The sequence below is a fragment of the Grampus griseus genome (genome assembly GCF_964374135.1).
Source record: "Grampus griseus genome assembly, chromosome: 1".
Taxonomy (NCBI): domain Eukaryota; kingdom Metazoa; phylum Chordata; class Mammalia; order Artiodactyla; family Delphinidae; genus Grampus; species Grampus griseus.
In genome coordinates this window covers 49,464,264-49,492,220 of record NC_139017.1, presented here as the reverse complement: position 1 = coordinate 49,492,220, position 27,957 = coordinate 49,464,264, and the positions used below count along the sequence as shown (strand labels likewise).

The 27,957-nt window shown below is 44.5% G+C and overlaps 1 protein-coding gene across 2 annotated transcripts in view; it reads left to right on the top strand.

Moving 5' to 3' along the window:
• Positions 1 to 27,957, top strand: part of ILDR2 (immunoglobulin like domain containing receptor 2) — a gene marked incomplete at its 5' end in the record, with an annotated part of 58,636 nt that overhangs the window by 24,982 nt on the left and 5,697 nt on the right. For both annotated transcript variants that reach the window (XM_082656899.1, XM_082656898.1), the window contains 5 exons: positions 10,082 to 10,134; positions 12,877 to 13,023; positions 14,132 to 14,308; positions 22,478 to 22,591; positions 26,941 to 27,157. In XM_082656899.1, coding sequence (XP_082513025.1) covers positions 10,082 to 10,134; positions 12,877 to 13,023; positions 14,132 to 14,308; positions 22,478 to 22,591; positions 26,941 to 27,157 — 708 coding nt within the window. The remainder of the gene's footprint in view (positions 1 to 10,081; positions 10,135 to 12,876; positions 13,024 to 14,131; positions 14,309 to 22,477; positions 22,592 to 26,940; positions 27,158 to 27,957) is intronic.

Genomic DNA, 27,957 nt, shown 5'->3' with positions numbered 1-27,957 from the left:
ACGTCAAGGGGAGTTGATTCCTCTAGCAGGATGGACCTACCCTATCTATCTTCGGATTTCCTGAAGACCTGAGATAACTGCACTGCCTCCCATGAAAGTGGGGACACAAAACTTATAATGGGAGGGAGCTTTTTAGGCCCCAGCCCCGCTGGCTTTTCTCCCAGCTGGCCTACTCTGCCCTGAGCTTACCTAGATGCCTCTGTGGGTTTTGGTTTTGAGAAGAACCAGAAAACTGTTGAAGGGGTGGAGGAGAAGGCGGAGGCAGAAAAGTCAACCAGGCATCAACTAGCATCTGATTCTGGTTAATGGCTACCAAAAATGAACTTTCTACCATCTGAGCAGTGGAGTGGGGTTTGGGGTTGTTCCAAAGACTAGGGATCATGCCTTTTACCCTTTGCAGGAAGCCTCTTCTGGCCTTCAGACCTCTCCACGGCATAATCGCAACCTTGCTCTTTGATAGGCACCACGCGATAGAGTCAGTTTTGCTTCAAGCGTGATTTGCATTTGAATTATGATTTAACTTTTAACCAGTCTCTTTTGCATACTATGTCCCTAGCACAGTGAGGATACAAAATTTTAAAATGGCACTGTTTTGTCCCTATGAAAATTACTGTCTTTTGGTAAAGATAAGCATTACATTTCTGAAGCAATGAGAGAACAATACAAGAAAAGAGTAAAACTATATTTGATATTAAATATCTAGGCTACTGATTCTCAAGAGGGGTCTCTTTGGACCCCCACCCAGACGATACTTGGCAATGTCTGGAAACATTGTGGTTGTCCCGTCTTGTGGGGTACCATGGCATCTAGTGGATAGAGACCAAGGAGGCTGTTGAATATCCTACAACGCACAGGGTGGCCCTCCTACCCCCAACAAAGGATTATCTGGCCCCAAATGTGAATAGTGCCAAGGTTGCAAAACCCTGATCGTGACCAAAGGTCAATCTGGTTACTGGATAAGATCCACTGTGAAGAGCACGGGCTTTGGGGTCAGATATCTGTGGACTCGGTGCATCAATATAACCTTCAGTAAGTCAACGTTGACGAGTCTTGGTTTCCTCTGTAAAAATGGGGGAGGGAAAAGGAAAGTCACATGGAAGACCTAGTATGAGGATTAAATAACACAGAATACGAACTCAGTAAATGTCAGTTCCCTTCTCCTACCGTTTCCTATACCCCACATCTCATTGCCAGAATGTCATCCCTAATTTGAGGGAACCCTCTTCAGGGAATTCTGTGTTCCGGGACTCCTCCTAGAGAGCTGATTTTCTTTTAGCCCGTTCCATGGGCAGAGGCTTTAATGAGCCATCTGTTAATTGGCAATCCTATTACTAATAGATTCATGTTTTCTCAGTGACATCTGTGCAGTGCCTTGCGAGTGGTGGCCCTAATCGGCCCTGTGGGAATCTTCCCGCTAGTGGGTTTCAGGGTGTTCTGTCCCAGCATGCCGACTTTTGGTTGCTATGTTTTAGTAGCTGTTGGAAGCCCCCGTTTCTCAGTTAATTACAGGGTGTTTACTACCTAACCTAAATACAAGGATTAGGTCACAGAGGCCATTTGATGAAGTCTGGAAGGGTTTGGGGAGCACCTAAGACTTGGATTAGGATCTAGATGGGCCTGGAAAGACTTTTGATAGTGTGACCTTATCATTTATTGTCCAAATGAGAATACTCTTGAGAGTGAAAAGGGGAGACTTTTACTAATTTATGTCAAGACAACAGGCATACTGGTATGATGGTCACCCCATCTTTAGAGATGATCACCTGGAAAGTTCTCCTTTTGATTGAAGAGAACAGAAGATCCAGAGGAGCTGGGATCAAATTAGTTTCAGCTCACCTTCACCTGCTGCACCCTGGGTGTTAGCTGGCATTCTAATTATGGGGACCTAGGGATGTGCACATCTCCATTCACTTACTAGAAGCAAAGGGGCCCGGCAAAGAGGTGGTGGTTTGCAGTAACAGTTGTTCACTGAAAAACGTGTGCTGAGATTTCTGCCGGGTTAACGGTGTCCTTTAAGGTTCTTCACTGCCCTGGGTTTGTGAAGAGAACAAACGAGGTGCTGAAGGCGCCGTTTGCCCTCCCCTCACCCCCAGCCACCCAGTCCCGCTCTGCGACTGCTCTCCCCTCCCTCCCCCGCTCCCTCGAAGCCTTTATCCCGCCTCACTATTTTTGCTTCACTTGTTGCTCATCACTGTGGGAGGAAACTCGGCCTTCAATTAGTGAGCATTCCTGAAGCCCGCGGTTGCCGTGGTTACCCAGGCGGGAGCTGGAGCAGCTGGGTCAGCCCGCCGGCCGCATTGTAGTCGACAGAGCCGGGAGGCGGCAAAAATGCGAAGCCGGTGCGCGGGAGGGAGGGGACGGGCCCCGCCGAGGGGAGGCCCTGGAGGCCCGCGGGAGAGCGGGTGTCGCCGAAAATCGGCTCAGCCCTGGAAAGAAAGAATGGCAGCCCTTGAAAGCCGGTCAGGAGACAGCCATGGCATTTTTCTCCAAAGCCAGCTGCCGCTATTCAAGTGTGCAGGTTTGAGTTCACACGGTGCAGTGCCTCAGAATTTGCTCTGGGAAATGCTCCATGCTCACGCCCCTCACACCGAGAGGGGGCTGGCCACGGAGGAAAGGGCAGGAACTCTGACAACCCGAGACCTACCAAGCTGTGTGCCCCTCCGTGTCTGCCGTGGACCACCTGGGCTTTTTGGGTTAAGGAAACTAGCCGTTCTTGTTATCTTTGCATCTGAAGTGTCTGTGCAGGTCTGATGGTTGGAGCACAGGGAGCTCAGGAAATCACACTGGGCACCAAGAAACTCAATTTCCTCCCTCCATTAAATCCCACCCTGCTCCATATCATTTTGGAATCAAATCTAACTGTCTTAGTCATTTCATCTCAGGCCAAGTTGAGCACGTTATATTACTAATAACACTTTGCATCTACTCACTCTTGAGGGCTAGGGGGTTGGATCACTATAGCACTTTGCAAAGGCAGAGTGCTTTGCAATCATTTTTATTATTGTTTATTAGTTTATAGCAGCATGGTGAATGCCTTTTAATTAGCTCATACTGTGTTATGATGTATTCAGTAATCATTTTCTGGTCACAGCTTTAAAAGGTGCTGAAATCGTTAGCCATCTCCAACACTCCTATATCCAGACATTATACTTTAATTATGTAAGTAGAGCAGTAATGCCACAAACATAAATTTCTGTGTTGCTCACTGCAGATACTAGGAGATTAGAAATGCTGCACATGTCTAACATTTCTAAATTAAGAATAAGCAAAGCTTGAGGGGGAGTGAGATACTGGGGAAAAAAGATAGGGATGGGGGTGAGTAGACCCAGGTTCTACTCCTGGTTTATTAGTCAGCTGTGTGACTTTGGGTAAGATTCTTATGCTCTCTGAGCTTCAGGTTCCTGAAAACATGGAGTGGGTTATGGATTAGATGACCTCCGAGATCCTTTCTGGCAATACAACCTGATTTTAGAATTCTGTGTGAATAGAAGTCAGTGCCTTAGGCCAAGCTTATAATCACTGCCGAAAAGCCTGGAGCATTTATGAACAGTTAATTGTAGATGGTCTGATACTACTCATTTTGTGGAGAGAATTCACTGGGAGAATTATTCACTATAATTTAAAGTGAGCTAAAACGAAAGGGACAAAGAAAAAAAACACACATGAAATGCTTAAATACATAGTTTACATATAAAAGAAAGGGAGGCTATATCCACATTTGTGATGGATAATCATAATCTTTATTTATTGAATGCATGGTTGCCGTAGGCATATAGAATAAAAACAGGGATGTGTGTGCCCTTGGGAAATTTCCAATGTGGGGGGATTCCAAACAGCCAAAGAAACAACTTGACACTTAAAAGGGCCAGAGAAAAACATCTGCTCTCCTCAAAGATTTAGGAGAGAAACCTTTTAGAGGGTTAGGATCTGAGAGGTCACGGGTGGCTACAGTACATCCCTGAAAATGGATCCAGGGCATCTTAGGAAAGCCTGGAAGTGGGATGAAGCCCAGATGTCCATTAAGCAGAAGGGAAAAGAAGGGAACCTCAAGAAGCTGGGGAAGAAAAACATTCTAGATCATCCCGAACAGAAAGTTCATTTGTATGATATATCGGCAAAACTGAAAAGGACTCCAAGTTAGTACGTTTCAAAGAAATGAATGGAGATAACTGTGCTGTCAGCAGTGTTGACATCACAAGGACAAAGGCAGTATTGTTTTCCCTTCTTTTCATAAGGTCCAATGCATTAAATAATGTGTCTTTTGTCATCAAATAATTGAGTAGCCGATCTAGGATCTGAAAACAAGTTTGTCCTACATCTAGAACTTGGACTAATGATCAGAGCTTGGATTTAAGTTTTAAGACTAGAGACAAAAACCAATTTGGGGCACATATTGTATCTCTGTGTAATGGCCGCTTTGAAAATACCCTAGCCTCGTGGCTTTCAGCTTGTGGGGGTGGAATGAGGCGGTGCTTCAATCCCCTGAGATGGCAAGATGGCATTTGGGGATATTCCAGTGAGTAGAGGATGCTCCTGGCATTGAGCCCTGAGTCCAGGGGTGCTAAACGTTCTCCATTACATAGAATAGTGCTGAATGAATGAATGGTTCCTTCATATGCTCATTAAGAGTCCATTTGAGCTGGATAAAAGGCACTAACGTGAGCAGTAAATCAGAAGCCCAGCATAGAAAACAATGGGGATTTACTACTGGGAAAAGTTCAAGGTCCTGACGGGTGAGGTGTCTCCTCATGCCACGCTGTTGGGGAGGCAGCGGGGTTTCCATCCTGCTAGCGGAGGCACATGTAAAGGAATCATGGCAGCTGAGAGACAAGTGCTCTCATGAAACCGGGACCATGGAGGAGGATGCAGCCTCTCACGGCAGTATTCTTACACGGCTCTGTCGGAACATATTTCAGAGTCTTGTAGACTGTGTGTGGTAAGAATTTGAATGAAGCAGAAGATTGAGAAGTTCATTAGCTGGTTATCTTAGTAAAGAAGGTAAGTACATCCTGCATTGAGGGCCTGACCGGCCAAGAAAAGGGTATCAGAACCTTGGAGAAATGTCACCGGGACATGGTTTGTTGTGAAATATAGGAAGATAATGCCATGGGTAGGAGAGGAGTGGGAAACCAGGCAAGGACTGTGCCTCTGAGGGAAGGCCTCATGACTGGGGGAACCTGATGTCAAAAATGCAAAAAAAAAAAAAAAAAAAAAGCTAATGAAAACGGGATTTGGCAGGAAGAAAGTCCTTTGACCTTGGTAAGTCACGTGACCCAGAAGCAAGAGAAGTAAAGCCGAATTCTTAGCCTCACACTGCTGGACAAGCTACGTGGGCGAGCCTGAGGCTTTCAAGCATAGGGATCAAGTCTTGTTCTTCTCTGCGTGTCCACCAGGCACAATATACATTTCTTTGTTGAATGAATGAATTGGAGACATTCCAGAAGTGAACTTGTTCTCAGGAATATGTACCGAGAGTTCAGTTGGGGATAACTTCAAGGTGTCAGTGGCAGAAAACAGCTGAAACAGGGAATTATATAGGTAAAATCTGTAAGTTGTTTTATCAAAGTGATTGTTTCTGCCCTCGTCATTCAACCCAAAATACATGAATGTTTTGGGCTATGATGTTGATGACCGTATGGAATGATACTGACACTTGCATGTGTGCGTGTACAAACTAGTAGTATGCCTGACTCATTTGGTCTATTCATGTGGAAATTTCTTAAAAGTAATGGATTCTGCAAGGTTTGGGGAAAACTCTGAAGTGCTTACGTGAAAACTGTACTTTCTACTCATAGTTTGAGCTGGGGTTTGAAAAGAGTAAATTTGGCTTTCTATTTGCTGGGTCTGTTTTCCATCCTTTTCTTAGACGTTAAAGTGACTTGTAATTGCCACTCTAACTGAATCCTGGAAGAATGACAGTGATTCACAAGTGTTGGTAAAGTGCTGCTGAAATCTGGAATGTATTTACTGCAATTGTTTGGACTGTCTAACATCAGACCTTCATTGGATGTGACAGAATAGAGTAGAATAGGAAGAAAAGTTAGAGCATTTCTAAGTGGCAACAGCATTTTTTAGGAATTGTTAAGCAAGAAGCTGGAAGCAAAATGACTTTTAGAAATATAGGATTCCAGCATAAATTCACTTTTTAAAATGCCTTTAGCTCCAGGAAAATATAGGTCATGGTATAAAAGCCAGAGAGCTTTGCTCTCTCTCTCCCTCTCTACTGTTGACATAACATAGTGGTATAATCTGCTATCCCCAAACTCTGAAGACATTTAATTTTACCCACTTTACTGCCATAGTCTGTCACCCACACCACCCTGGGGCTAACACTACATGGGTGCATTATGGGAAGGCTTCCCCATCTTCTGAAGTGTCAGCTATTGGCCGTTGCTTCAGGGAGAATGAGAAGCTTGATGGATGTCTTTCTGTTGGAGTGACAAGCTTTGTGAATCTCCTGTCCATGTTTCTTATTTTAACTTTCAATTACACGTGTAAAAAAAATCTAAAAAAATGAAAGCCCCTTCATTGTTCTTCCATGATGCCCATTCCAGTGCCCCAGAAATAAGGGCTAACAATTTGGTGTGTCATACTGTTGCTTTCAGATTTTGATTTGAACATAGGTGCCTAGAGCTTATATTCACTAACATTCTGTGTGCAGTAGTGTCAGAACACCATCATGGTGTCGTTCTAAACAGCAGGTGGGAAAATCCAGCTTTTGTGTTTTATCCATCATAATTATATCTGTGTATATATACCCCGCAGTGGTTGCAAGCACATGACCTCTGGGTTCTATACAGTCCCAAAACATATTTTGTATGGCTTGTCCAGTGATTTTTTAAAATCTGTGAATCAGTTGCCAACATTTGAAAATCAGGATATTTCACATAAAAATCTGGGGTCTGGCTAATCTTGAAAAATAGGAAGATTTGCAACCCTGAAGACACTTTTCTGTGAGGCAACAATTGGCTAGAGGTGCATAGAAGCAGCCCCTACAGACACAATATGCCATTTGCCACACGCCCAGCTGCTCCCAGTTGTATTACATTTGACCAGCTGCACTTGTTTGCATTATCTACTGGTCCGTATAAATATATGGAATTGAGTTTGCAACTCTGATCACTAAATATCAGATTTGAGAACTGAAAATGTTATGGATAGGGTGACCATCTAAATAATTGTCCAAATTAGAACCCTTTGGAATTAAAAGGGGTGCTATTAATAATTACACCAGGACAACAGGCATAAACCAGGACTGTCCCAGACAAACCAAGATGTATGGTCTCCCTATTTATGGATCTCTTCATTCAACCGCTTCATTTGACTCATGAGAAAATTGAGTCCTAGAAAGAGGAAGTAATCTGTCCGAAGTGGTCACCAAGTAAACTGATGTCAAAGCTGCTTTCAGTACCCTGACTCCCAGCCAGTCTACTGCTTACTCCAATAGAATATGCTCTATATAATATGTGTGAGTACCATATCCTCCTTGAATGTATGGATTTTTTTATAGTTAATTATTATCACATAGCTAATTTCCTGTGAGAAATTATATGCAAATCGATAGCTTATATCATCAATAACATTTCTGTTATGAATGTAATTAATGATTTGGGCTACAGCACATATAGGGATGTTTAAAACAGTGGTAGGCTTGAGAACTAGAGAGTAAACACAATAAAAGCTTCTCATTTTACTATATACAGTAAGATATATTTAGAAGTACTAATCTGTCCATATTAAAAAAAACACCATTAAGTAAGCATCTGATAACTGTTTTGCTAAAAGCACAGTATATTGACTTTTTTTTAAAATATTCACTTCTTGATCATTGGCTGTTGGCTGTAATTAATACTAATTATGCCTTTAAGAGATGTCCAAGATCCCAAATCCTTGCCCACCTGTCTATTGCCTTGTTGAACTTCCAAGAGATATTTGTACAGAGAACATTCCATGTGAGACCAACGCACGCTCTTAATCACTTGCTTGGACTTTGGCCCCAAATCCCTGTCTGGTCGCCTATCCTAGGAAAATGGACTAGACCACGTGTGAGCCTTGGGGAGACTCCTAGCCTTTCAGGTTGGCTTAGGCCAAAGGCTAGCCCATCTCTCCTTCAAGATGCCCTTTTCCAATGACCTACTTGGCTCCCACTTGACTTTCCAAGAGACCTTGCAAGCACCAAACCACCCTTACCGTGTCAGCTGTGCAAGATGGAAGACAGAAAGAAGGAAACCCTTCTTGCCAAAACCTAAAACAGAGCTAACTTCAGGACTTCCCTGGCGGTCCAGTGGTTAAGACTACGAGCTTCTACTGCAGGGGGCATGGGTTTGATCCCTGGTTGGGAAACTAAGATCCCACATGCTGCATGGCGTGGCCAAAAAAATAACTAAATAAAAAATAAAACAGAGTTAACCTAGTGGCCCACTCCATGCTTTCTTTTCCTTGGAATGTACTCTGGTACTGATAACTTTTCAAATGTGGGACCGTGACCCATGCAGGAGACATGACTGGGACACATTTTACCACACTGGCCTTGTATAGTTGAGGAGAGCCAAGAAAAATAAAGTGAGCAAAGAGCCCTTTTACCTGACTCCCTAACACCTTGCCCCTGCTGCAGCATCCTCTCCTAGTGCCTCGGAAGAACTTCTTTTTCTTTGACTTTTGTCAGAGCTGCTTTTCTATGGGGTGATTTGATAGAGGAGAGGATCGGTGACCAACTATGACCTTTAGACTCAAAATATAAACCACACACATGGGTAACTTTTTGTCTAATGCACCTCAACAAACTTCAACAGGAAAAGTTTTCTAATGAACCAAAGAGACCAGACCCCTAGAGGTGTGTTTTCTAATAGTGATGTGTGGCTACAGAGCCTTTGAAGTATTAATATTTTGGCTACATTGGTACAAGTAAAAATATTATGAAGGTAATTTCATCTTTTTTTAAAAAAAAACTATTTTAATGTGATTACTAGAAAAGCTAAAATTACTGGTCGCTCACATTATATTTCTACTGGACAGAGCTGTGCTAGAAGCGTATGTCATGCCCATAAGTGAAGTAAGATTCGGTTGCAGGCTTAGGAACCATAGTGACCTTTTGCCATCACAAGCCTCAAAGGAAGCGAGTTTGCTAGTTGTTTCCTAGTGCAGCTTGTTTCTTAGCAAGGCTGCACTGTGATAGAGAGAACCTGGTACAGGGCAGAAGTCCTATTACAGCCTTTATATTTACGTGGATATGAGAACATGGTGGAAGCATTCAGCACTTCTTTCTATATAAACCGGGCTAGTTTTTAAAAGGACTAACCTCCTCCCCAACCTCTTCCAGTGTGTTGTTTCCTGCACAGCTCTTTGCTTCTCAGAGCCCCGAGGGGCACCTGTTCTGACACCAGCCCTTAAGCTTCTGTGCCATATCACGCAGAAGGCAATTGGGTCCATACCATGCCAGCTGTGGGTGCCGTATGGAAAAGCCATACCATATACATATGTACAGAGTATTTCTGAAGCCAGAAGGAGTGTCGAAGAGCGTATAACTGATCTAGCTTTATCATTTCCTTGCCTTTGAAAACTTTAATCATTGAAATATCTTTAGGCTATAAATAGAATCATGTAGGGAGATAATTCTGAGTTAAAACCAAATATGTACTTTTGTTTTTATATGGACATGGGACTGTGTATGGATGTACGAAAATGTAGGTTGAACGTTTGGATACAGATGGGTTTGACTTTCCAATAATATACGTGGAGTAGGATGTATAAATGAATGGAGATGGTATATGTCAGTCTGCTCAAGCAGGTTTTTTTCATATTTGAAGCAGAGATTTCCTCCTTCTATAATAGTTGGAGAGAAATTTCTGTTTCTGCTTCTGCCTGGTTTAGGTGCAGAGTTCTTAGATGGCTGCCAAAGATTGATGGAGAAGCTCATTCTCTTGACTGAGCCCAGCCTTGGTGACGTGCATCTCAGAACACAGACAGCATGGATCAATGGCCCCATGTAGGGATGGTGCTAACTGGAGCTAGGCTTCAGGCTGTGTTTTTCCTTTGGAGTAACCTCTTTACTTCTTCTTTTCCTTCCACTTCTTTTAGGCAGGACAGGGCTGCTTGCTGATCTCTTGCCCAGTTTTGCTGTGGAGATTATGCCAGGTATTCAGTCATTTAACTCTGTATTTGCTTAATTTGCTATCCCTCCATCTGTCTTGCTTCTGCATTAGTTACTAATTGCTCCTTTAATTTATTTGTACATTTGTCTATATATGTCTGTGGTATTCTCCAGGATGAAATTAAGCCCATTGGAAGAGCCTCCAAATTGTATTTCTCCTGTTACTAGGCCCTAAAAGAATAATGGTAATTAAAAATAGGCTGAGATGGGGACCCAGTCCTTCAGTGTCAGGTATGCAGGCCTTTTCGCAATCTCAGTATCTCAGCTGCACCCAGATAGCTATAAGTATCCTTAACGGAGTGGTTATTAATCTGCATTCCTTATTCCCTAAGTTTTATGTTTACCCATTCATTAGTGTACAACCATGTTACTCTGAATTGCCTTTTATAACTTTATCAAAACATTTTTTCAAACCTTATGAAAGCTATGCACCCCTCCTCCCTTGAAAAGTACACATTTAGAGATCTACATTGCTTTGTATACAATTTCAGGGGCTGCTTGGCCCCCTAAGTCCCTGGGGTCCATGGACCCTATCTCAAGGACACCTGCACCGAATGTACACCTCTGTCTTTTATGTAGCTTCTGTTGGACATACCAGCTAGACAAGCCAACATCAGTTTGATGCTGCACTATAGCCCATCGTGGAAGGAGGATTAGAGAGAAACAAGAATGAACTATGGGAGAGGACATAACCAAAGGCAGGGAATGGGAAAGGATATGATTCAGCCTTGCTTTGGAGAGCTTCTGCCAAAGGGTTAAGAGCTGCTTAATAACTGAGAGCAAAAGAGAGAAACAAGATAATCCTGGCGATTGGTTTTGACTTGATTCAGGTTTTAAGAAGCATGCAGAGTCTTCACAGTTGAGCTTCACTAATTATTCTTCCGTGAATTCTCCTGATCCTTTCCCATGAGCTGGCCAACCCAAATATAGACATTCTTTTCACCGAGGTCGATCCCAAGGACGCAAATAGATATTTCTTGGTGATCCGCCTTATCCAGAGTTCCATCAATTTGTACACATTTGCTCATCACAAAAAAAACACTGTTACACTGCATTGCTTCATACTAGATGTTATATCCCACAGTCCCAAGGAAAAGTTACTGTATTTTTCATATCTGGTCCTGGTCTCCCGAATTTCTCTCCCTTTTGACTCCAAGAATCCTTTCATGGATAACATTCTTTGTTTCTCCAAGGGAACCTGCCAGTCTTTTATCCTTGACTGCCTGACCCAAGTTGTAGCCACCATACCACACATCTCAGCTAATCCTCGGGGCCCATATCTATCTCAGGCCGCATTGTGTTATTATGTTGGCGCTAAGGCACAGGCCAAAGCCCTCATCTATCTACTGTCCTCAGCAAGAATGTTCTCCAGAACATTCTAGCTGGGTACAAGGCCTTCTCACTTCCTGAATAGAGGGTGACCTGGTTATTTTGAATGTATTTCTGATGGGTGAGTGAGGAGGACCATTCAGGAAACGTAAGTTGTTTGTTTCCTCCCTGAGGAAATTATGTTCTAGACAAAGGTCAAATAACTTTATCATGATCACAAAACCCTTTATATAACCAAAATAGCATATTCGCAAGCTCCAACTGAATGTTCCATTTCACTGAAGGAATATTTAATAACTAAAATTCAAACAAAACAATGTGTACTTGAAGTTGATTGCAAAGGGATTTTTGGTAGATGGTTTTCAATCAGAATGAATTGCTTTAATCTTTTGCTTTGAAAGGAAATCATGGCTCATTCCAGTCCTTCCCAGGCCCCTCCCCCCACAGTGGGACATTGGATCCTATAGCCAAGTCCCAAAAGCATGACATCAGGTCACTCCAGGGCCACAGTCATTTTTAACTAAGCCAGACGGATTGGTTTCCTTTCTCTTAATCTCTTGGATGGGCAAATGAATTAAATTCACGTTCAGCCTCTGGCAGAGCAGTGAAAATAGCAGACGTTAACAAACATGGTCAGATATACACGTGAGAGCCTTCCCAGTCATCCCAGTCCTGAGCCACTTTAGTCCGTGGTCATGCTGGCTGTGTAGCACGGTCAGCTGGAGTGTGATCAAACCATTCTTGGGGAACAGGGACAGGATCTTCTCTTCGGAGCCTAGGTCTCTAGTTTTCTTTAGCAAAGGGTTTTGATCTCAGCACTGATGCTGAGTACAGGAAAGCTGTTAAGAGGCATTCAGTAGGGAAAACAGATGAATACACAAGGGACATGGACCACCTAAATATGTTCTGATTTAGACCATCTAGACATAGAGAACTTTTTCTCAGGACTTAACACTTTTAGGGACAAGATTGACTTGGCTACAAAACATACGAATTCACAGAACCCACCATTTAATAGCTCAGGAAGCAAAGCTCCCCTCTACCTAGCCAGGAATCTCTGCTCTTGTCCCATAGGTGTTCTTACACTACAGTTGGTAAGGTAAGCCCTTTTTCCAGGAAGGGGCCCTGAACCTCCCGCATCACTTTGTACTGGTCATTACGTGTGCTCAGTATGACCCCGGTAACCTTCCTTGCTGTCCACGCCCCAGTCCTGGGAGGGTCTGCACTTCTCACTCTCAGAGTTCCTCCTTAGTCTGCGGGCTCCGTGCCCTGTTATGAGATACTGTCTTCCCCCAGGTCCCTCCCACTCACTCATCTCACAGGGAGGCACTGGTGAGAGGGGGCCTGTCCCGGCGGGGGGCCGCCTCGAGTGTGGGTTTCTCTGTGCGTCCTTCCAGAGTGGGTGTTTGTTGGCCTGGTGACCCTGGGAGTCTTCCTCTTCTTCGTCCTGGTGGGGATCTGCTGGTGCCAGTGCTGTCCTCACAGCTGCTGTTGCTACATCCGCTGCCCATGTTGCCCAGATTCCTGCTGCTGCCCGCAGGCCTGTGAGTAGAGTGATGAGTGTGGAGATGTAGAGTGATCAAAAGAAATGTCACCTCGCCATCAGACAGCTATGTGCCCTGAGCGCCTTCTCCACCGCCTCTCCTTCCACCCCAAAAGCGATCGTTCCAGACTCTCCTCTGCTGGGAGCCCCCAGCTTCCTGAGATGACCATTCTTGTTTGCCTTCTCACCTACAGGCACCTCTCCATGCTTCTGATTTACACCTATCACCCCTGCATTTGGAATCCTCACTGACACTATTGCTGAAAGGAAGGGCAGGTTCAGGATGGTGAGGTTGCGGGGTAAGGCTTTTGCCCTCTCCTCGGGCATCCAAACTAGAGAAAACCTTCTCTGATCATGCCTCGCGCGTGCAGAGAACTCCTCCTTTTTACCAACAGCGTGTGCAAACCACAGCCTTTGGGTCCCATCCAGACACAGATGAGTTGTATTTACTCCTATGACAAAATGGTCCACAAAGGAACTAGTGCTCCTTTGGGGATTCACAATTTTACCTCCCTGGCCAAGCCCATATAGGCAATAAGTTTGGCACCCTGCCATAAACATCTTGAAGGAGAGAGACACAATGTATATCTTTCATATCCTTAGGAACACAGCAGTTTCCACGCGAGGAGTCAGATTGTTTGCTCTGCTTTTGAGCTCACAGAGCGGGGCCGTGTGTCAGCACATAGCTGGCTTTGCCTCTCTAGAAGAGGTTGGGAGCCTCCTGGAAGCAGCTCTGGGCAACCCAGTGCTAGGCCTCCTCCAGAGGGGCTGAGGCAGCCTACAGCAACGTGGTTAAGAGTGGGCTGCTGCTGTCACAGGGGAGGCTGCTGTGACAGCTCCCAGCACTGCTTAATTACTCAGTTGCCAGGTACTACTAAACACTGTAATTCCTTATGTCATCGCTGGAGGAGTCCAAGAGAGTGGGGGAGAGGGGTTCCGATGAATCAATTCAGGACTAGTAGAACACACACACACACTCACACACACACGCACACACGCCCGCGCATACATCCAGGAGCTCCCTTAAGCACACCCTCAGGAATTTTTGGTGTGAGGGTTGTGGAGGGTGGGATGATGTAATCTCTCTTGCTCTTCATCTCCCTCCACAGTGTATGAAGCAGGGAAAGCAGCAAAGGCCGGGTACCCTCCCTCTGTCTCCGGTGTCCCCGGCCCTTACTCCATCCCCTCTGTCCCCTTGGGAGGAGCCCCCGCATCTGGCGTGCTGATGGACAAGCCGCATCCACCTCCCCTGGCACCAAGTGACTCCACTGGAGGAAGCCACAGTGGTAAATCTAGTTCCCGACTGCCCTGCCCCATGCTCCTGTCTGGCTTCCACTCTGGTTCCTTGCTGCTGAGAACCATCTGTTCAGTGACGCTTCTTTGGACAATGATTATCTCCATTCTGGAAACGGGAGCCTGCCAGCTTTGTCAGATATCTCCTGGAATGCGTGCCAGGCTTTCCAAGGGCTGCAGGACATAGCTGCCCCTTGCTTTCTTCCCAGGCTCCTCAATAACTAAAATTATAAGAAAAAGAGGCAAGGTGTACCCCTTGCATGTTGATCATTCAATTAATAAATAGTTATCTCTTCCCTATCTAGTGCTCAGGACTCTACCAGGTACTGTGAGGAACACTCAGACGTGTAGGACAAGGTTTGTCTAACAAGCAGTGTGGCCCAGCCAGGGAAAGAAAATGGACTTTTAGTGGGACAGTTAGATGCTAAAGCGTATGGTACTGGCAGTTCAAAGGAGAAAGAGCTGGGATGGTTACAAAGTCTTCAGGGAAGAGGGGAGATTAGAGATGGGCCTAGAGGAATGAGAAGGATTAGGAAAGCAGAGACACACAGGCCAGCATGGTGGAAGCCCGGAGCTAAAAGAACACAGTGTGTGTATTTGACAGTGTCTAGCTTGTCTGTCTGACTGCAAGACAGTGGAAGAATATGGTGGAGCCAGATTAGGGAGGGCCTTGAAACCCCTCCCAGAAGAGCTGGGGCTTGGTGCCATAGCAAATGAGATCCACTGCAGGCAGGTTCCGGAGTGGAGAGGTGACATGTTGACAAAGCAAGTGGTAAGTAGGAGAGAGTAGAATCAGAGACCTTGAGCTGAGGTGTGATTGAAGTGGGACATGTGAGTGTCTGGATTATGATGGAGACAACGGGCGTTGAAATGAGTGGACGAATCTGAGAGATGCTTTGAAAGAGCAAGCAGTTAGATGTTCGGAGGCTTCAAAATGAGCCCAGTTGTCTAGTGGTGCCTATCCTAGACAGAAATGAGGTAACTGGTAAGGAGAGTGTATTTGGATGAAGATTAGCCCCATTGAGGGCATGATGAATTCGAGGTTATAGGCAGGGGTAGAGGAGTACAGAGACATTAAAATGTAGCCTTCCTGGAGGCACCTGAACAGGACTACAGAGTAGTAAAGGTTAGAACTGTGTATGTAGTATGTTTAGGAGGTGATTTTTAAATCCCTAGGTGTGAATGAGCCGCTAGGGTTGATGAAACAGACATTTCTCCCCTGGAGGTATCTGGACAGCCTTCAGTGGGGAGCAGGGCAGAATGTCTAGTCCATTTAATGAACTGTCAATGCTCCACCCTGGAAGGAGTGGATATCCTCAGTGAGTAATTGGTATTTGTGTTTTTTCTCTCTCAGGAACTATTAGCAGGATTCTGATGTCTGAGACTGGGAATGAGTCACAGACTGAGAAGTAAAAGTTAATGATCAAGGACACACAGGGTATTAGAGAGATAAATACAATACAGTCCATTTCCCCAAAGGATGGAGTGGGCAAAAGAGGCATTAATAGGACTTGTCTCATGCTCTGTTTGCAGCTTGCCTTTCCCCCCCAATCTTCTGTCTCCTTCCTTCCCATCAGAACCCTTTCCCTCTTACTTTTTATTGAATGGATTCTCATAATAAAATGACTCTTATTCATAGAATGGCAAATACTTCTTCTCTCCTGTCTTCAGCCTGTTTCCAGTTCCTGCTTTTGCATATGCAGTTCAGGCATTTGGGCTCCATCCTGCGATACTAAGCAACTGCAATTAGAAGTGGCTTAAAAAATAGAAAAAAAAATTATTTCACATAGCAGGAAATTCCAAGGTAAGGTGGTTCTGGGCTTGGTTAATGGAACAGTTCAGGTGGCATCACTGTAGGACCTAGTTCTTTCCGTCTTCTGTTCTGGCATCCCGAGTGCATCCTCTGTCCTCCCGGGCTGGCTCCCCTCCAGATTCCATAATGACTGCCAGCGTCCCAGATGCTAAATGCATTCAGAGACGGAAAAGTTATGCTCCTTCCTTGTGCTCCTTTTCTCAAGAGTGAGGAAAACTTTTCCAGAAGCCTCTTCCCCTTCCAGCAGACTTCTCCATGTCATTTTATTGGCAAGAATTGTGTCCTGTCTCCATTCCTAAACCAGATTGGCTTGGACCAACCAAGACTCATCTCTTAGGCCACAACACCTATTCACCTTGGAAATGAACAAAGTCAGGATTCTGTCAGCAGGGGAAAAGGGGAGAATGCACAACCAGCGCCGGCCAAGCTAGTCTGGCTCATGTTATCATTTTCTGGCTCGTTGAGTCAGGAGTGAGTTCTTCATGATCCTCACTGGGCACATTTCTGTACTCATGGTACCGTGGCCAGAATTACTGATGGCATTTGGCTATTTCTCCTTTAAGAAAAGTGGCTTAAGCCACTGTTCCATGTAGATTGTCCTTTAAAGAATGTCACAAGTGTTAAGAGATGCTGATTTATAAAGATGTAAATTTAGCCTATTTTTTATTTTTATGCTACTTCAATTTTAGGGTAATCATCTAGCAACAGTAATTTTTCAGATTACATTTGTACACAATACTCTTTTGAACACTCCGTGTAGTTGAAAAGACACCTTTGATGAGCTACCTATAGTATAGCCAGTTAGCTACCGAATGGGCAAGAGGTAAGAGGCACCCTGATTCCTTCTCCCATTCTTCATAGCGGTTACCTGCTATGTGTGTGTGTTACCTGTGTTACAAAAAAAGATGACTGTCTCCTCCTGTCCTGCTCTGGGGCCATCCCCTTCAGCTTTGTCAAGGTTCTCTCTTTGCTGAATCTCCATACCCCACCCCATTCCCACCTCACGTCTTTAGCCTTTCCTTCCTATCAGCGTTCAGAACACACTCGGATCTCTCCTTTCCTTCCTATCAGCGTTCAGAACACACTCGGATCTCTCCCATTAAAATACAACAATTTGCAAAAACCCTATAGTCCTCTGATGCTACTTCCCTATCCACGTTATCCTCTTCACAGCCAAGCTCCTTGATAGAGTTTTGAATCTTTAATGTCTCCATTTCCTCTCCTCAACTAACTTCTGTCTTGCTATTGCTTTCACCACTCCAAAGACCAGCGCTTGCCAAGGCCGCCTTATTGCTAACTCGAATGGATGCTTCTCAAAGCTTGCCCCCTTGACTTCTCAAAAGCTCTTGCCACCCCTGACAACGCACTCATATTTCTTTGCCCTCCTCAACACTGTACTTTGGAGTTTTTCCTACCGTTTTCACTATATGCTGGCTGTTCTTTCTCTGCACATCCCCCAGATGCTGGTGCTCCTGTTTGTGCAAGGTCCTCTCTCTGGGGAATCGTATCTAGTCCATGGCGCCAGTCATCATCTATATGCTGACGACTGCCAGTCTTTATCTCCATCCTCTCTCCTGTTCCTCAGTCCCATATATCCACCTGCCTTCTGAACATACCCACCTTAATGTACCACAGGCATTTCCAGCTCAACATCTATCTAGGAAATGGAATTAATCTGCTGTTTCTCAACCTCAAACCAACTCCTACATTTCTTATTTTCGGTGGATGGCACCGTTATCTACTTAGTAGCCCAAACCAGAAGCAGGGGCTTGATCCTTATCTCTTCCTCTCCCTCACTTCTCTCATCCAACTGGTCACCAAGTCCTTCAGATTAGACCTCAAAATAACCTTGAATTGGTCCATCTCTACTCAACTATCCTAGTCATTGCCACCATCATCTCCCACCTTGATTAATGCAATTATCTTTTCCCTTGCTTGAATCCATTTTATTTTCACATCTACCTGGTCTCCACTCATCCTTCTTGCAAAAGAATTGAATAGGCAAGTAGGGTTCTGAAATGTCATTTTTCAAACTAATAAGGATGTGTGTCTATATATATGCCTACTGTATGTATACAGAGAATATGCAAATTTTAAGCATCACTTCTCCCACAACTGAGCTGCTGTCACCCTGGGGGTGGAATCTGGCAGCTGTTCCATTATCCATAAACAGCCTTCCTTAGCTTATTAAGATAGGACGGGAAGAACAAGGCTATATCCATGGATATCTGCCTTACAGACTTCTTTTGCAAGTTTTACAAATCGGATTTGGCTTTAAAGGGGAAATTAGCTGAAAAATAGTTGAGCCTTAATTGGGTCAGAAGTATCAACTCAAATCTTTTAACAATAAGAAGTTTTGAAATTATAGCTTGGCATCAAAATGAGTATCCCAATAGTCCCTCTCCAGTAAAAATCAAAGTTGGCAAGGCTAATAAATTAGAGGAGCTGAAGTATGAAAATCCACACCAACCAAAGGACTTGGACCAGACTGAACTTCAAAAGAGAAATAAATCACCCATCGACCCTAAACTGAAATAAGACATTTTCAGGAAAAAAGTCATTTTCCAAAAAATGCTGGTCTTTGGCCAATAATGTAGTACATTTCTTATTAAAATATCACCACGCATCAGAGAGTTCTCTGATCTTCAGACAAATTACAGATAAAAATCGGCTTGACACCATTCTATTTGTTTTCAAATCAAGAAAAATTTAATGAATGCGTACAAATCTTCTCTCAAGGAGTTTATGGTCCAGCAGAGTGGTTTCTGGGGGCTTGTGAATGGAAATCAAATGAGTGACAAATAGAAAGGAACCTATGATAAGACTGTTCTCTGATGCCAGCTCAGAGAAGGAAAAGTCTCATCTGCTCGGAGGATCAAGAAAGGTTTTCTGTGCTCCTGAGCATATACGTGACACAGAGCCAGGTTCTACCACGATGAGAGAATTAGTTATAGCGTGCCACCCATCGAATATACAGCTTTCAATTAAAAGAGGAAAACCAACGCCTCTTAAAGGGAGAAGTGCCTAGCTTTTTTAGCTACTGAAACCAAACGGATGATGCCTCTAAAGTCTAAACATCAGTACTCTGCCTCTGTCCTTTTTGACAAAGTAGAGGGATTAAGATTTCTGAACTCATGAGCTGGTGTGACTTAGCAATCAAAGCTGAAAGGATCTAGTACAGTGGTGTCTCTTTACAATGCCAGTACTGAAAGGCGAAGCTGCCATTGTCATTTGAGGCTGTGAAGAGTTACTGTAACTTTGCAGGGGCATGATAACGTATGCATACATGATCAAATCTGTCTCGTAATGAGGAGTTCAATTTGTTATAATGACACAGAAAGCAATCTAAGCGCCGGTCCAAGTTGCAGTTAAGGGAGCAGTTTCCAGCTGTTGCTCAGGATGGCAGCCATCTCTCATTGCCAGGGGACAGTTGGTACATTGTTTCCTATAGCAATACTCTTCCCCCCTTTATCTCAGTATTACTGAATGTTTGCCATACAGTGCTTCACATATTAAGAACACCTAGATAAAGCCACAGCTGCAGGTAGAGTAGACCCTTCCCTAATGCCTATAAACATGCTCATTTTCTTTACTAAAAAATAATCATCAACAAAACAACAAAACTTACCTAAACCTTGCTGCTCCCTCAAGCTACCATTCAAGCCTTCCCCTTCCTGGTGAAAATTCTCCAACAAACCCATCACATGGCCTTTTCTGCCTTACTTGTAATTCTCTGTAATATAGTTTTTATTCCTGATTTTCATTCATTCATTCATTCATACAAACACATGTGTTTTGAGTGTCTGCAATGTGTCAGGTTCTATGCTAGGTGCTCAGGATGCAGAGATAAACAGAGAGAATTTGTCCTTGACCTCAGGAAGTTTACAATCTAGACAGGGAAACTACTGAAAATACTGTTTCTAAAGAAAGCATTAACCCTACCCCCAGCCCCAGGCTGGCACCAAGTCAGCTCAAGCAAACATTTAAGTGCATACTGTGTATAGAGCACCATCCTGGGCTTTACGCTGAGCTAGAATGATAAGCAGTCTTTTCCCTCAAGAATCTTTGGGAAGATTAGACATTTATACAAATCATTTGAAACCAATGAGAATATATTAAGGGCCATGATGAAAGTTCAAAGTAAATGATTTGTAAGTTAGGAGTGGGATAGAGAGAGAAGGGAGAGAACTTTTCTAGCTAGAGAAAAAGAAAGCCTTTTGGATGAGGTGTCATCTGAGCTGCCCCTAATAATTACAGAGAACTCAAAGTGCGCCACTGATTTGGTCTTGGTTGTCTCCTTTCTTTTTTCTTTTTCTTTTTGGTTTATATATTTGTCTTTCCCCTATGAGATTATTTAAAAGGTGAAAAGTATTAGCTGTATCTTACAGACATGAAAACTGAGTCCTGGATAGGTCACCACTTATTTGAGGTCCCTCAGTAAATCCAGCGGCATGCCTACAAGATGCCCAGTTCCCCATTTCCCAGCCCTGTGTTTCATCCATCAGACATAACTGCCTCAGAACAGACATAGCAGTTCCGTGGGATAATTGCATTTTAAGTGAACTGTCTGTACTATGTAAACACCTCTGCAGAGATGGAAGAGTGTGTAGCTTGATAAATAAAATCATTTCTGCTAATAATTGCTTCTGCATACGGATCATGGATCTAACCTCCGGGAGAAGGTGTACTAAAAAGCGTGTGCTGAGATTCATTAATTTTTTTTTAAGTAATTCCACAATTGGAGCTGAATGTGGACTGCCCATCCTGTTCTCATATAGAAAACCAGTGCACCTGCAAATGGATGTGTGGGCGTCTTCCCAATCTTCAATGCCAGGGCTGTGATTAGAGTCCGTGGAAGATATTTTAATCTTCCACGTACATGCTTGTGTGGGGGGCTCTGTCCACAGCCGGGGTAACATGACCAGAGTACAGAAAGCAGGATTTTCTCCAGAGGTGCATGCAGTCGTATGGTTTCTTTATGGTATTTGCCCTACTCTGGGAACAGAGAATATTGGAGGCGGGTCATTTGCTTCCATCCCACTGTACAGTCCTGATGGGCTGTAAGGTAGGATCGTGCCTCAGGTGACACTGCCTATGGCACACCTAAGAGCATTTTCTACTCTGGGCTCTTCCTTTTTGTCTTCCTCTCCTATCTCTCCATACTGTCTCTGCTCCTAGACTCCAGAGAGGCAAGATGCCCAGTATGGTTGGGCTTCAGTCAGACTACATGGTTCCGGTCCCAGAACTACCACTTATTCCTGAGCAAGTTATAAAACCTCTCTGAACCAAAGTGTCCTCAACCATGAAATGTGGCTACTAACAGTTAACTTCCTTATGTAGTTGTGAGGAATCAATGTCCATGTAGAGCATTTAGCACAGGACCTAGCACATTTCAGTGCCCAATTAAGTGTTGTCTATTACCCTTATTGTTCTGTCCCCATCCCATTCCTTTCACTCTTTCTTGTTTTCTCTTTCTCTTATCTGTGAAGATTGGACCTGCCCGTGTCTGATCACCCTTGGGGCTGGTATTGGACTCGACTGATAAGTGACATGGGGCTTCAACAGCCTTTGCCCCTGACAATATGAGTGATGGGAATGTAGGAGATGGTATTATCTCTCATGCTTTGGTTTTGTTTTTTATTAAGCCCTGAAAAGAACACCTGCCTGTAACCACATAGCAGCAGGTTGAATTAATCATGTCAAAAATATGGTAATCCCTTTCCTAAGAGGAAAATGCTAAAGAAATAATAATGGAACCATAATAGTAATCCATGTATTTTGCATTTTATTTTGTACTAATATGTATAAAGCCTACAATCTAATATTAGCTCTTATGCATCACCTAGTTATGGAATTTTTGCACCATCTCCCAAGCAACTAGAGGCTTTTAGGCCACCTGTGTCAAGGTCCCTGACGTTTGGGTATCTGTTTTAAAGCTACATGTGCTTCCACCAGGTGAAGGTATGAACCTCAGACTGTAGAGTGATCTGCGGCCCTAGTCTAGAGAGTGGTCTTTTTGTAGTGTGAGTGTACTCCCCCAAACTTTGAGAAGATGAGCTTTAAGTAGAGCTATAAGAGGTCAGGAGGTAGGAAGCAGAGGTTAACAAATGACTAAAAATATACTGTAATAGAATTTTGTTGTTGACCTGCCGATCCTCCATTCTAATGGAACCATCTGATAAAGGGGATCTGAAGTATGGTTCCATATATACAACTACAGGTTACGATTTCTGGGTGATTTCAAAAAGAGTTGTTATTAGTGGGACCCATGTTTTCTACTTGGTAAAATAAATGGAAGCTGTCTTCTCCTGATTTTTTTCACCTCACCTTCTTGTCTGTTTCTCAACAGTTCGCAAAGGTTACCGGATCCAAGCTGACAAAGAGAGAGACTCCATGAAGGTCCTATACTATGTCGAGAAGGAGCTGGCTCAGTTTGATCCAGCCAGAAGGATGAGAGGCAGATGTGAGCATCTGTTAGTTTTACGTGATCTGTGCATCGTGCTAAAGGGGATTTGGGGGTGACCATACGTGGGCAGGACTGAGCTTTCAGGGTCAGAACTAGTAGGGGTGCTGGTGATACCACCCTAAAGAAAGTAGCTTTGAGTACATAGAGGAAAGAAAAAAGGGATTCTGGTATGAAAAATAGAGCAATCACAGGGAACTATATTCAGTATCCTGTAATAAACCATAATAGAATTTAAAAAAAAAGAAGAGCAATCATATACCATCTTGGTTCCTATCGTGTCTCTCCATGGGGCAGTCAGTACTGCTGGGGCCGTGCAATCCTGGGGTTGGAAATATTTTATTAAAACAGCCTTTCCCTACTACTCCCTTTAAAATATATTCAAAATAATGACCTAGGATGTAGAAGCTTGAGTATCAGTTTTTTCCAACATGAAAGGCCCTAGCATTGAACGACAGTCCAGCTGCCCGACTTGCCGTTATCAGTGAAAGTGAAAGAGCAAGTCTGCCAAAGAAATGCAGTTAAGTCAGAAAGAGAAGGACAAATACTGTATGCTAACACATACATATGGAATTTAAGAAAAAAAAAGGTCATGAAGAACCTAGGGATAAGACAGGAATAAAGACACAGACCTACTAGAGAATGGACTTGAGGATATGGAGAGGGGGAAGGGTGAGCTGTGACAAAGCGAGAGAGAGACATGGACATATATACACTACCAAACGTAAGGTAGATAGCTAGTGGGAAGCAGCCGCATAGCACAGGGAGATCAGCTCGGTGCTTTGTAACCACCTAGAGGGGTGGGATAGGGCGGGTGGGAGGGAGGGAGACACAAGAGGGAAGAGATATGGGGACATAAGTATATGTATAGCTGATTCACTTTGTTATAAAGCAGAAACTAACACACCATTGTAAAGCAATTATACTCCAATAAAGATGAAAAAAAGAAAGAAAGAAAGAAAGAAATCTCGTAAAAAAGAGGCCTACATTCCTTTGAGATGCCCAGCAGCAGAGGCTGAGGGGCCAGCAAAGAGGCTGCCCCTCTTGTCCAAAGAACGTTTTAATTACTGAGTCTGTAGGTGTCAGGGCCCCAACCCTTAACTCACCCACAGCCCTGGGAGACTTTGCAGCTGACACAGCTGATTCTTGATTTGGATTCCAAATTACCATCTGTCATGAGAGGCATCACAGGGCAGGTCTGACACGGACAGGCTAATGATCAGAGGGTGCTGGCAGGCCTGGGAGTGAGGTCACTACGTTTCTCTCTTTGAACCCTCCTCGCCTTGGAATCCACGAGAGACTTGATGGCATTGTTGGGGAAACAGTCCCAGACTAGAGGAGCTTTATTCAGATTAAAGACAACATATTCCTCCCAGTTTGCAATTCTAATTTCATCCTGTCTGAGTTGCATCCATTGCTGCCTCCACCCACCACACTGGTTATAAAAAGACCATCTCCAGATTGGAATGTCAGGAATGCAGATGTCACTGCACTTTGACAAGCTAGTTGTAACAGTGTTGTCATGGATCTCTGTAAGGGGACAGAGACAGAGATAGTCAGAGATCAAGGAGAAAGGGCCCATGGAGGAAATCTGTGAATCTCACACACACAGAGAAAAAGTGAAAAACGGAGGTTGAAAATAAAGGGTGGATCCCAGTTTAGGTGATGTCTTCTGTCTGCCTGGATTAAAGTGGTCTCCAAGGGCTGGCTGGCCATAAGGTAATGACCAAGGAATCTTAGAGTCCAAGGGATGGCCTGGGTTGACAGATGAGGAAACAGAAGCCGAGAGGGTTGAAGTGATAGAATCAGGACTAGAACCCAGCTCTTCTGATTCCCGTCCTGTGCCCTTTTGTTAAACTAGACACTTTGGAGCCAACTGTGGAATGTGCCATAGCTGCAGCGGCAGTTTCTAGTCAAAGACTAGAAGACTTCTAACTCATAGGACTTTAGGATGTTGGAGCCGGAAGAGACTGAGGCTGTCGAATCTACCTCCCTCATTTTACGGAAGAGGCAAGGGAGGTGGGGGGGAAAGTAACCAGTGCCAGAGCTCAGTGTCGGGGCCAGAACTGGAGCCCAGCACTCCTGAACCTGCAGGTTGACGTTACCATAACTGCAGAGAGATGAAGTAGGAATCTAGTTCTCTTTAGTTTGAGAGGTTCTGTTCCTGAAGAGGAAAGTAAACCCTGGGGTGGATCACGGACATAGGACACTCTTGAAGATCTCATCATAAAATGAGTCTCATAGTTTCAGGTGCGGCAAGGGAGTAATAGATTCTGTAAGAAATAGAAGTTTCAGGGTCAGGCCCATGAATTTCCCAGCCAGGGTGATCCTCATTCGCCTGCCCCTTGTAAATAGGGGGTTGCTCTTAGGATATTTCAGTCTGGAATCAGCAAACTACGTCTCCCAGGGCACATATGTTCCACCTCCTGTTTTTGCAAGTAAATTTTCTTGGAACACAGCCATGCCAATCCACTTCTGTATTACTTATGACTCCTTTCATGTTGCAATGGCAGAGTTGAATAGTTGTGACAGTATGGCTTGCAAAGCCTACAATATTTACTATCTGGCCCTTTACAGAAAAAGTTTGCCTATCATGCTCTAGAGTTCCATTATTAGGTGTCTGTGAAGTGGGGTATGTTGATGTTCATGTTCACTGTGGCCGAAATTTTAGAGCAGCATACAGCCTGGACTGTCCGTCATATGAATGGTGAAACAGAGCTAGCCCTGAGTATCTGGAGAAGTGAAAACTGTCCATTATTCCCTGAAGTTTAAGGAAAGGTCTGAATAAATAATGTCATTTTTCAAGAAGCACACTCGGTGCATTTTAAAGCTCTCTTCTGTATGGTTCCCGGGAGATTGGAGTTCGCTGGGATCATGAGAAAAGAAAGGTTCTAGATTTGATTAATCACTAGGATCTGAGTTGTTTTCCTTTAAAATAGGCACGGACTAGTCCATTCTCCTTACGGGGCAGAAAAGGCTTATAATTAGATTATAATTCAAAACCAGCTGATCACATGACCAAACTGAACGGCATTCCTGGTCAGCCTTGTGTCCTGGTAAAACAGGACAAGGAGGCTGTGTTTATGCTGTGGGGGGAGACCCTCCCTTCCCTTCATGGGTGGGAACCAGCAAAAATTCTCTGCTCCTCTAAGGACCATTGGGGATATAGGGAGGAGACGAGGTAGAGGGGAAACTGAGACACACATCTGTGCTTCCCACATCTGATCTCGGTTTACCTGTTGCTCAGCAGCCGGGCCCTACACCTTATAAATGTTGATTTTGATAACAGTTTGAAGTTCAAAGGATTTTTGGAAAACAAATGGATTCAGTTACATTACAAATAGATTCGCTAGATTTATTTTTTAAGTAATGTGAAATTCAACCCATTTCAAAGTTTCATAAATAAATAGTTTCTTTGTTCTTTTGTTTTCTTTCCAGACCGTGACTCTGGTCCTTATTCACAAGTGCTTTTGTGAAAAGCTACTTAGGCCACCCTAGGAAATGAGCAGGCTGTGACCATCCCCTCCCTCTTTACATTTTTGGGCTAGGACCAGAGTATAAGCGGAGGCCCAGAAGCCCTAAGTGCAGCCCAACCTTCCCCTTTTCTTCCCGCACCTCCAAACAGCTGTCCTGGCCACCCATGGCCCCATACTCTTTGGGGAGTGGAAGAGGTCTACTCAGGCCCTGGAAATGGACTTGGTATTGTTTGGGGAAGATAGTCCAGGTTCCTGGATGAACATCCAGAGGGGGGGGTGGATGGCCACTAGGTGTGTACACCCCCTTGGCCCTGTGGACTCCTCGCTCTGTGGGGAGGGGCACAACTGCAGGAAGCTGGAATGGGGTGCCTCTAAAGCGGAGCTGTAGCACTGACTCTGAAGGCCCCACCCTGGGACTCAGCCAACAGTAGGGAAGATCCTGTGGTCTGTGGCTTCTCTCTCTTTTTGCCCCTTTTGCCTCATGCCTGGGATCATCATGGCTCATCACTGAATTAAACAACAAGAAGAAAAATATTTGAGCAAGGATGCTGATGTACTAGGAGGAGACCAGCTGTAGAGAGCCCAAGTTCTGGGAAGCCTGCCTTAGGTGGAACAATAACAATTGTTTTCCTATTCCAAGAACAGAGCATGTAGGAAGCCTCCCTCTCTGTAGGCAAGTGGGCTTCCAGCTGGAGCCAGTTCCTGCTGAGCTAAGAATACAAATACCACTAGCTCAGGTCTACAACCCACCCTGGACAGGATTGAGGCCCTCGGGTGGGAGTTTCCCAAAGCCTCTAGTCTCAGCCGTTAACCGAGTTCCCATTCTGTTCTATGGGTAGGAAGCTCTGTCATGCCTGGTTTTTGTCCCTGCAGATAACAACACCATCTCGGAACTCAGCTCCCTGCATGAGGAAGACAGCAGTTTCCGCCAGTCTTACCATCAGATGCGAAGCAAACAGTTCCCTGTGTCTGGGGACTTGGAAAGCAATCCTGACTACTGGTCAGGTGTCATGCGAGGCAGCAGCGGGCCAAGCCGGGGGCCCTCGGCCATGGAGTATAACAAAGAGGATCTGGAGAGCTTCAGGCACAGGTGAAGGTGGCTGTGGCCGGGCAGCGCTGGTGCTGGGCGTGAGGGGGCAGGAGCTGGGAGGCAGGGTGCACGTGAGGCTGCTGTGATCCAGCAGCATCTCTGTCTGCCCTTCTAGGTTATTCTGCCACGTCTCTCTGTGGGCTGTTGAACATCCCTTTCCCACATTTATTAAGCAAGGGAACACTTGGGACACCATGAGCAGAAGTAATCACTCAAGGCTCCTTGAAGAGGGTACTCTAGACCCCTTAATGAACCTTGTTAACATTTCTCTGCTCTTCTCACGTTTTATCCTATAACCTCTAAAAAACCCCACCCATCACCTCCATCATTTTTGATCATTTGTTTTGTGAAAGGTCAAGTGCCAAACGTGTTATACTGTTGCATTTGAGTCTCCTAATTCTAAAAGGGAGGTACTATTAATGTCCCCATTTTAAGTTGGGGAAACTGAAACTTACAAATGCTAAGGAACTTACCCTGGGTCACATGGCCAATGAATGTGGGGCGGCCAAGTTGTCTGTCCAGTTTTGTGTAGCCAGTGCCCACCGGACAGCACCTTCCCCACTCACCTAACCTGTATCTGGAGGGGCAGTAGATACTATTGCTTTTCTCTCAAAGTACCAACTGCAGGCTCCCTCTTGCCTGCCACCCCAAGAGGTAACTTGGCCTCGGCTCTGAGGAAGGGAAAGGCCTCTGTTTGTCACCAAATATTACAGGGACTCCGTGGGCCACTGCTGTGTGTACTGCAGGCCCACATCACCCACGCTGGCTTTGAGGGTGTGAGGAGTGAGTCAGGAGGCTGT